This window comes from Sprattus sprattus, assembly GCF_963457725.1.
Source record: "Sprattus sprattus genome assembly, chromosome: 15".
Classification (NCBI taxonomy): domain Eukaryota; kingdom Metazoa; phylum Chordata; class Actinopteri; order Clupeiformes; family Clupeidae; genus Sprattus; species Sprattus sprattus.
Genome location: NC_137913.1, coordinates 14,511,332 through 14,522,259, shown reverse-complemented (window position 1 = coordinate 14,522,259; position 10,928 = coordinate 14,511,332). Strand labels below are relative to the sequence as shown.

The 10,928-nt window shown below is 38.4% G+C and overlaps 1 protein-coding gene across 1 annotated transcript; it reads right to left on the bottom strand.

Moving 5' to 3' along the window:
- Positions 1-511: 511 nt before the first annotated feature.
- Positions 512-3,920, bottom strand: LOC308375858 (ADP-ribosyl cyclase/cyclic ADP-ribose hydrolase 1-like; the record flags this gene model as incomplete). The annotated part of the gene is made up of 8 exons (XM_080852053.1): positions 512-542; positions 640-726; positions 983-1,069; positions 1,262-1,335; positions 2,271-2,353; positions 2,617-2,749; positions 2,871-3,000; positions 3,790-3,920. The coding sequence occupies 8 exons, from the start codon at positions 3,918-3,920 to the stop codon at positions 512-514; spliced, it is 756 nt and encodes a 251-aa protein (XP_080708179.1).
- Positions 3,921-10,928: the final 7,008 nt, after the last annotated feature.

Below are 10,928 nucleotides of genomic sequence, written 5' to 3'. Positions count from 1 at the left end.
GAAATACAACACTGTGCTTACCAGTACGTTGTGGCTGCTAAGCTTTATTGAAGAAATACATAAAGATAAATCCATACTGGTGAAATCTTATGCAAATCATCCTTTAGTAGTAATCCTGAGTGCAATAGAATGGACAACAGAATTCACGTTTCCAAAGTCTTATAGTGATGTATCATTCTGGTCCTCAAGTCTAGTTGAAGTGTTATTAAGTGTCCAGTCTTCCTCTGACACCACACATTAATCCCTGTCCTGACTTCCCCAAATGACCAATCACATTAATAAAGGTACTACTGCCCTGTTCTTTGTGTCTCTATCTCTCCCTGTCTCTCTGTTACAAACTAAAACTACGGAAACATATCTCATTGGGGTTCTTCACTGCTGTCAAAGCAGCACACTTTTCTCCCGAGCATATATTTGGAGGATATATTGTGGAAATGAACACAGCATGCCTTTGGATAGGCAGTGGATAGGCTTCTGTGTGAACCGCGTGTTGAATGAACTGAAGTCACCACTAATCAGCAATGCAAGTCTGAAGTTGTGACCTGGAGTATTCAGAGAGAGAGAGAGAGAGAGAGTAATCAATCAAACAAACAAAACAATAGAACAATCATGCAAATCAAATTAAAGATTTGAACTCACTGTGAAACAACTTTGCACTGATATTTCAAGTAAGAGCCCAGGTCGGTTTGCAGAGTTTTCAGTGATTCATCACTATCACAAGTTTTCCTGGTGATAAAGTGACAGAAAAAAATAGTTACAATAACAGGAAACTTCAGACACATTACATTGTCAATATACATATACTGTAGGTCAGTTACAATATGTTTTTCATTCATTACTCATTCATTATAATGACTTAACACACTGTACCGGGAGAATATAACAGTATAAACTCCCACACAGCACTCAAACACTGCCTGAAATGCTGTAGCAAAGGGACAGATACAGACACCAAATGAGGACAAATACATGAAGAACTTACGTGTCTCCTTCTTTGGTAACAAGCCAGACTGTCAAGCTGTTCATGATGGAGGAGTTGAAATGCTTGACTTCTACAGAAGCAAAAGTTCTACAAGAGAGTTAAATAAATGTTTAGATAGTCCAATAGCAATTAAGTCCAATAACATTTCATTCATTTTTAATCCAACATCATCCTACTTAATTATCACATTAATAAGAGTCCTGTAGTGTGTGATAGATATGTTGTCAACACCAATAGACAGATCATAACAGATAGTAATGGACCATTCATACTGCATACCTGTCTGGATCATAAGACATATCCATAGATCCATTCAGCATGACAGAGACATCACCACATGCAGATGCTGCAAACTGTGGAGAACAAGCATGAGGTTGTTTCAGTACTGAACGAAATAACAGCATTTTATGGTGGCAAAGGACATTGATTCTTGGACACATCACACTGCAAGAGGGTCACTTGACTGCATGTTACACAATGTCATAAATAATGCTGTTTATACCACAATATCCACCGCAATTATGACACACCCAGGAGCAAGATTTAGAGCTCCTTCCTTAACTCTTCTGCCTTAAAGACCATGTAACCTTTCAAAAAAAGCTCTGTAAAGTCTTCCTTTTTTTTCAGAAACGCCCAGGCTTAAGCTTAATGTATGGTCAGCCTTTTTACGCTGACACGCAAGCACGCACAATACAGAATACCCCCTCCGAGCACCTCTTGCGTGCGTCTCCTAAATGTTGTTACCATCCGACAAGGCTACGCAAGCCGCAGAGTTGTGATTGGTCCAACCCATCGCTGTTTACCTTGTGGGCAATAGCATGCTAATGTTAGATATCTGGCTAAGACACCTTGCAAATCGCCTCAGACGTATTTTTCAGTTCCAATAATGGGATAATTCTAAGAAATCTAAGTGAAGGTCAAACAAACAATTTTTAAATCGCTGTTTACCTTGTGGGTAGTAGCATGCTAACATTAGTAAACTGGCTCAGACACCTTGCAGATCCCCTCAGACGTATTTTACTACAAATGTCCACGAGTCCGTCGAAGCGACTGCGTGACCACGCAGTAGCGCAGTCTTAGAAGCATTTATCTGCCTTTAGAGAAGACAACCAGAGGGGGTTTACTTTAATACAATGATTCTGGTCAGTTGATATTTACAGCATGTAGCTATATAATGATTCAGTGCTTTGTTTGCTCAGCTGTGATGTAAGGTGTGGAGAGGACACTTTCACCCACAGTGGAGAACAGGAACAAAGACCCTGTCAGACTACAGGCCAAAAGCACTCACTGCTGCTGAAGCTTGGATCCAGAATGAGCGCACAGGATTGTTCACACAATCTGACCAACTTGGGCATCCTGTGGTAAAGATTTCTGAAAAAAGCAAACAAAAAGGATAGCCACACACACGCACGCAAGCACGAACTCACGCACACACACACACACACACACACACACACACACACACACACACACACACACACACACACACACACACACACACACACACACACACGACACACACACAAACGCACACAAACGCATAGTAAGACCTGTTTTACAATATGTGTCGTTTTTGTTCAACAATTGTTAATAAATATTGTAAATAATAACAAAACATGTTAATGTTAATGTACCTTGGCTCTCCTTTTTGCCACACCAAGTGAGTCCATCCAGGAGAAAGCCAAGTTGAGTGTCCTCTAAAGTCACATAAGAACAGTTCTTCGCAAACTCATGGACTATTTCTTTAGTTTTGCTCCAGAATAACATCTAATAAGAGGGATGTAGCACATCATTCATAATAATAATATTAATTCATAAAACGTATATAAATTCATAAACGTAATCAAATTATAAACTATGATGCAAAACAAAAATGGTCTGTCTTTACCTTGTTACATGCTGGCTTTTGGGACACTGGGTGTATTAGGGAGTCATAAGCGTCTGGAGGGACACCACATGGATCCTTTCCAACAAATGCTTGCGTGAATGAAGCCCAAATCTTCTCACAGTCATTTTGACTGAAAACATGAAGAATGCCCACTGTTCTCTTCAGTTTCAATTATTTCATCAAACAGGCTATAGTTGAGTAGACTAAGCATTTCCCCCACGACCAATATCTGACTAGACAATTACTTCATCATGGCTGCACATTGGTGTGAAAATGGTCCAAAGCACAGGTTATCCCTTTCACACTCTCATGCAGTTCGTACACATACACTCATACACACATGTAGACAACAGCAATGCATCATTTAAAACACCCAGCAGTTGGTTACAACTGGATTCACTCATTGCTGGATTCACTAGTTGCTTCCTATTAGATGGGTTGCCTTCCATCTGTCCATCTGCTTTTCACAAGCAATTCAGAAATAATTTGCAATGAAAGGACTTCATGCACATTTGAGCGAGTTTAATCTTGAGGAACATGTGTCTGAAACAATCATGCACTACCACTACTACTACCACTACTACTACCACTAATAACAACCACAACAATAATAATAATGAAATACTACTACTACTACTAATTCTACAGCTAATTATCATTGTAATAATAATATCACCATCATCACCACGTAGTCATCATCACAATCATTGTTATACTTAAAGTTGTTATCTGTTTACAGTCACCATTTGTGTGCACGCATGCAATACAATCCTCTATTGTAATTACAGTACCTATTGAGCCGACACTACCTTGCCACAGATGTTTCACTAGCTTGTATATTACTCGTAAACCATGTCATTAGTGTGTCAAATGTTGTAAGTCTGTGAAGTCAAATAGCAGTTAAAATTATCAGTATTACCTCGGTCGGCCGTGCTTTTCCAAATACGTTTCACATCTCTTCTTGACTTTTTCCTGTAGACTGTCAGGCCACAGAATAAGCCCAAGTATAACAGTTAGGATAACTGTGGCTATTAAACCACGCTCAGACATATCAAGGGTTTTCTCTTGTGAACCAGAATGGAATCCTGTATCACGCAGCAAGCCGACCGTTTCTGAAACTTCCTCTTTCCACTTCCCCTTTTAACGTGTGTAACATTTAAATTTACAGTTTAAATTATTTTTTATTTCATAATGAATAAATATACTGAAAATGTTATTGTATATAATAGTAAGTGTAGGCCTACATTGTAAAAGAGTTATGTGTTTATTGTTTTCAATGCGTAGTGGATACGTTTTCTACTATTCCTGTGAATTGTCTTGAAAACTATTGTTTAGAATTCATGCAACCTCTTCAGTCCTTGTCTGCCTAGAAACCTAATGTCAGTGAGTTCTGATTGGTTGTAAAATATATGTTTAATTCTGGTTGGGTTACACCTTGCTCCACAAGCGGCAAGATTGAGTTGCTGCTAGTGTAAGGTTGTGGACATTCTTATCTGGAGTTTACACACGACAAAGAGGAAGACGTATCAGAGACGATCAGCTTGCTGCGTGAGACAGAATTCCATAATGGTTAAAAAGACCTGTATCGTCATTGGAGTTTTTACTTTGGTAACAGTCCTAGCTGTAACACTAGGGATTCTTTTTAGGCCGGTCAGTCTACAGAGAGCATTCATGAACAGATGTGCAAAGTATTCGGAAAAGCACAGCCTCCCGAGGTAATGACCATTTTACCTGCAACATTTGACACACTGAAAGCCCGAATGTCGTTTCTACTCAAACAAATTGAGTTCACATTACTTAAATGTGTGCAATTTGTTGACTTTACTGATCTATTCTGATTAAACTGTACTTTTTTAATGGTCTCTCTTATTGTAATTGAGTAATTTAAGTAGAATCAACTTAATTTAATTAAGTTTTGCCAACTTACAACGTTTGCACTCACATTTTGACAGTTACTGTATACGGCCTCGTTTCCCGAATGCGAAAAAGCACTTGAAATCGGTCGTAAGAGGGATCCTACGTTGCTGGGCCTCGTTTCCTGAACGCGAAAAAGCACTTGAAATCGGTCGTAAGAGGGATCCTACGTTGCAGAGCAGTTTCCCGACGCCGCACTTAGCTTAAATTGTTCTTTCGCTGAGAAGAATTCTACGTGTGGTCAGGACCAGTAGTAACTTTCACACTTAGCGAACTTCACACTTAACTTCACACTTAGCGATGCAATCCACCAATATTAGGAAATTGACCTGGGCCTTGTTTCCCGAACGCGAAAAAGCACTTGGAATCGGTCGTAAGAGGGATCCTACGTTGCAGAGCAGTTTCCCGACGCCGCACTTAGCTTAAATTGTTCTTTCGCTGAGAAGAATTCTACGTGTGGTCAGGACCAGTAGTAACTTTCACACTTAGCGAACTTCACACTTAACTTCACACTAAGCGATGCAACATTGGCTTATAATTAATTTAAAAATGACGACAGTCTTGTTTCGTGCTCTACACAGTTGTATACATATATATTTGCAACCATCTTCTTCATTGAAACTTTTTTTAAATCGCTAGTTTCATAGCTCATACAGTCACGCATGACGTACGCTTCAACCACCTCGACACCTTATAAAGGGGCGTCGTTCGGCGTTACTATCCCCGCCCCGAATTCAGTGCACATTGCACGTTCGATGCACACATAGGCTAGCTAATTTCACAGCAATTAACGTAAACAGGTTAACCTGACGTAAACAGCTCTTAAGATATACTTAAGAACTCGTGCACGTTGCGCTCGTGCACCTGACTTTAAGATGATGTTCGGGAAACGCTCGTAAATAGAAAGTGTAACTGAGTCTACTATGTCTTAAAAATCCACGTAGGCCGTTAAAATACGTCGTTATTGGGAAACGAGGCCTATACAACGGTAAGTTAGGAGTTGTTGCAACGACCCAACTGTTTCTAAATCAGGTTTACCAGACTGATGACTTCCAATTCGTCAGAATTTATCACACGAATGGCTCGCGAAAAAATATTTTCGCAATATAAACTATTTTAGTTCAAAATCAATGTTTGATGCCAGTTCGACCACCGGGAGTTGACATTTCTTCAGTGGCTGAAGAGCAAGTCTGGAGTGGACAGCTGAGCGCGAACTCCCAACGTTTGCATTTTGTGGGCCAGAACTAGCACATGAGGTGAGGCATTCTCTCACTTTGCAGCAAATAACCAAGAAAAGTTTACGGCAAACGCTAGCGATCTGTTTTACGTTTTCATATCAATGTTATGTATTCATAATTTTGCACTATACATGTTGATGTATACATTCTGGTGGTGACTTGTGTGTTTTTGTATATTTAATATTAATAAGAAGACAAACCTGGTGTTAAATAAGCCAGTGACAAACCTGTAACTAGTAAGCTTGGGGCTAACGACTAGCATCGTGGTTTTATTTAGCATGCTATTGTTATCTACTGTTGGGGTTGATCTAGGGCAGTGGTGTATAAAGTACCCAAAAGCCATACTTGAGTAAAAGTACAGATTCCTTACTTGAAAATTACTCAAGTAAAAGTAAAAGTCATCTTTTAAAATACTACTTGAGTAAAAGTATTGAAGTATTTGATCTTTACTGTACTTAAGTATAAAAAAGTAATTTTCTGATATTAAATGTACTTAAGTATTAAAAGTAAAAGTACAAGTAAATGCTGTTAATAAAATAAAAAAAAATGAAAATTGTTTATTCAGACTAAAATGAGCAAACTTATTCAGAAAAGTTGATTCAGACTAAAATGAGCAAACATATAAACATGGGCTTATTTTAACACAAAAGGCAATACTAAAGCAGCACCGAAAGTAACAACCCAGTCATTACTTAAAACTGGAAATGTCCTGTTCATCTTCAAAAGACGTTGGTTCTCAAAATTGCGAGAATTAAGTCTCGCTCTTCTTGGGCTGAAGGCTATGAAATACTTTCAGTAACATGCACACACATCCCTTGAACAATAACGTTACTAGCAGCTATCTTGGGACACTGCTACGATACTGTTCTGTACTTTAGATGGTCGCCATCCTAACTGGCTAGATAGATACCTCGCCAGAGATGGAATAAAGAATACGAATAAATTATCTTTATAGGTTATTAGCTAGCTTGAAATATTATAAACAGATCTTACCCAGCGGTGAAAGAACATGACTAGTTTACAAGGTTGTGTACTTCGACCACGTTACTACAACACTGATCTAGGGTTAAGATCAACCCCAACAGTGGATACCAATAGCATGCTAAATAAAACCACGATCCTAGTCGTAAGCCCCAATGCAGTCGCTGTTACTGTTTTTATACCTCATTTTATTCTGACCTTTGATATTGACATACTAGGTCTCGCTAGAATTAATGCTTACAGGTTGGCTAGTCCATTTTTTTTAGTGTGGAGCTAGGCTAATTTCATAGTATACTTTGAGTGTTAAGTTTGTGAATTTATGTGAATAAGTTTGTAAAGCAATTATTAAAACTCTTTAGTTTCTCATCTGACGGCTGTGTTTTGTATGTACATTTCAGTGAATATGTCAATGTAATTGTAAACTGTAATATATTGTTCTAAATTGAACATATTTTCTGATGCTTGAAAAGGCGCAATAAAACATTGCAATGACTGGGTGTTGACTGCTTCCTTCATTTTGATAGAGATATCAGGGTAATGCTTGCCGTTATAGGGTAGGACTACATCATTTTTGTAATTTAAACAAGTTTGATCAATTGGATTGTTAGATTCAGTTTTGACTAATACTTAACAAACTGAGCTAAATAGATGGCTCGGGAATGGTTGACTGAAGTAAATACTTTTAGTTGTTGTAACTTGGTTATCAGTACATTAAACTTGCATTTCCCATTCTACTCAATGTGGGGTGTAAGTAGATTGAACTTAACAAACTTAGTTTGCTCAACCCAGTGCATAACTACATTTGTTTTATTCCATTCAATTTGGGGTGTAAGTAGATTGAATTTAAAACAACTTAGTTTGCTCAACTCAGTGGATTACTTGAATTTTTTAAGGCAACCGGTTTCCTTACATTTTTTAAGTAGCCTATTCTACTTATCCGGGCTAACAGCAGCAAAGCGCCAATCTAAACCAACGGTCAATGGTATGGCAGCGAGTCAGAGCGTGACATTTCAGTCAATCAATATTATTTTTAATGTTTGAATATGAAGGTGCAACTTCTTACTATTTTGATCAGTATGCAGTCCTTATTCGTAATTGGCAATGGCTATGACATCGTTGATTTTTTTCAATATGGTGCTGCGCTGCATTGAATGCCTACAGAAATCCCAATCGGCTGGGTTCGTCCTTACGCAATTTCTCTTTACCAGGCTCCATCCTTACGCAATTCAAATATTCGATTCGTGCGAAAAATAAACCCGATTTAATGAATCTAGACTCTGTGTAAAGCCAGCTTTAGATTGGCGCTTTGCTGTTCAAAACCTGCACACTTGGCTTCCTCCTTCCGGTGTAACTGACGACCTTGACCTTGAAATTTCATTCATGCATACTACTAAACGCTCTTACATTCACTATTGAAACGCTCTCACGGTTACTACTGAAATTACTTGTATGAATACATGTGAAACGCTTGCACATCCTCATGTAAGAGCATACATTTACATATTACTGAAAAAAATGTCATATGTGCATCCATGAGTGTTTCATATAGATACGTATAAATGTTTCACTTGTATGCATGTAAGCATTTCATATGTATGTGTATATGACACAGAGGTATATATGTATGCGTGTGTGTTTCTCATATGTATGTGTTTCAGACGAGTATGTATATTATTTTATATATGAGCGTGCATAGGTTTACGTATGTGTAAGTGCTTCAGTAGTGAGTGTGAGAGCGATTCATTAGTATGTGTGAGAGTGTCTCAGTAGTGAGTGTGAGAGTGTCTCAATAGTAATGTCCTAAACGGCCCCTCATAAGATTGTATTGCATGCATGCACACAAATGGTAACTGTAAACACCAGTAACAGCTTCAAGTACAACAATGATTGTGATGATGATTACGTAGTGATGATGATGATATTATTATTATTAGTAGTAGTAGTAGTAGTAGTAGTAGCATTATTATTATTATTGTTGTTGTTGTTGTATTATTATTATTAGTAGTAGTAGCCAAGTAGTTGTGGTACTGCATGTTCATGGAAAGATATTAAAGTTGCTCCAATGTGCTTGAAATCCTTATGTCATCAAGAGCAGATGGACAGATGGAAGGCAACCCATCTAATTGGAAGCAATTAGTGAATCCAGCTGTAACGTACGGCTGGGTGTTTTAAATGATGCACTCCTGTATACATGTGAGTCTATGTGTACAAACTGCATGAGAGTGAAAGGGATAACCTGTGCTTTGGACTAATTTCACACCAATATGCAGCCATGGTGAAGTAATTGTCTAGCCAGATATTGGTGGTGGGGGGAATGGTTAGTCTACTTAACCTACCTGTTTGATGAAATATTTGAAACTGAAGAGAACAGTGGGCATTCTTTATGCTTTCAGTCAAAAGGAGTGTGAGATGTTTTGGGCTTTATTCACGCAAGCATTTGTGGGAAAGGATGACGCTCAAGAAGATTATGACCCCCTAATACAAACATCGCCTCAAGAGCCGAAGGTTAACAGGGTAAAGACAGACCATTTTAAGTTTTGCCTCATAGTTTTTTATATCATTACTTTTACTTGTATGAATGAATATGTATTGTTTGCTACATTCCTCTTGTTAGAGGATGTTCTGGAGCGGACCTAACATAAAAAAGACAGCCCATGATTACGCAGAGAAATGTTGTCTTGTGACTCAAGAGGACACTCTACCTGCCTTCCTTCTGGATGATATCAATGGTGATATAAATTGGTGGTACAATGACAAGGAGGCTATGAAATGGTGTGGCAAAAAGGAGAGCCAAGGTACATTAAATTAACGTGTTTTGTTATTATTTAATACTATTAACAATTTTTGAAAAAAACAAAACACAGGTTGTAAGACCTGTTTTACAATCTGTGTGTGTGTGTGTGTGTGTGTGCTGCTATCCTTTTTGCTTGCTTTTTTCAGAAATCTCTACCATTGGATGCCCAGACGGGCCATTTAGGTCTTTCTGGGACCAATCTTCAGCAGTAGTGAGTGCTTTTGGCCTGTAGTCTGACAGGGTCTTTGTTCCTGTTCTCCACTGTGGGTGAAAGTGTCCTCTCCACACCTTAGATCACAGCTGAGCAAACAAAGCACTGAATCATTATATAGCTACATGCTGTAAATATCAACTGACCAGAATCATTGTACTAAAGTAAACCCCCTCTGGTAGTCTTCTCTAAGCCCTTTCTGGAAAAGCTTTTCTACAGTTCTATAGTTCCATAGTCCCTTAGCAATATCATTTTGTTAGGAAATGTATTTTATATAGAAAATATGCATTTCTGAAGAAAGAAAGACCTTACAGATTTTTTTTGAACATGGTCTTTAAGGCAGAATAGTTAAGGAAGGCGCTCTACATCTTGCTCCTGGGCGCTGGTATAAACCCAGTGTCATCATTGTGCTTAATACTGTGGTATAAACAGCATTATTTTATGACATCCTGAAACATGCAGTCAAGTGACCCTCTTGCAGTGTGGTGTGGCCAATAACTAAATGACTGTTGCCAGCATTAGATGCTGTCATTTCATGCCAATATATACTGTGGCATTTTTCAGTACTGTAAAAAACCTCATGCTTGTTCTCCACAGTTTGCAGCATCTGCATGTGGTGATGCCATTGTCATGCTGGATGGATCCACAGATATGCCTTTTAATCTAGCAAGGTATAAAGTATGAATGGTCCATTACTATCTGTTGTGATCTGTCTATTGCTGTTGATAATATGGATTCTACAGGACTGCTATTGCTAATGTGATATTGTTGTAGGATGATGTTGGATTAAAAATGCATAAAATGTTATTGGGCTTTAAAGAGGCATTAAGGAGGTTTTTTTGGCTAAAATTAGTGAACGAGCTAGCTAAAAGCCTACAGACTTGCCTTATGAACACCAACAACAGCGCCACTGGCACTCA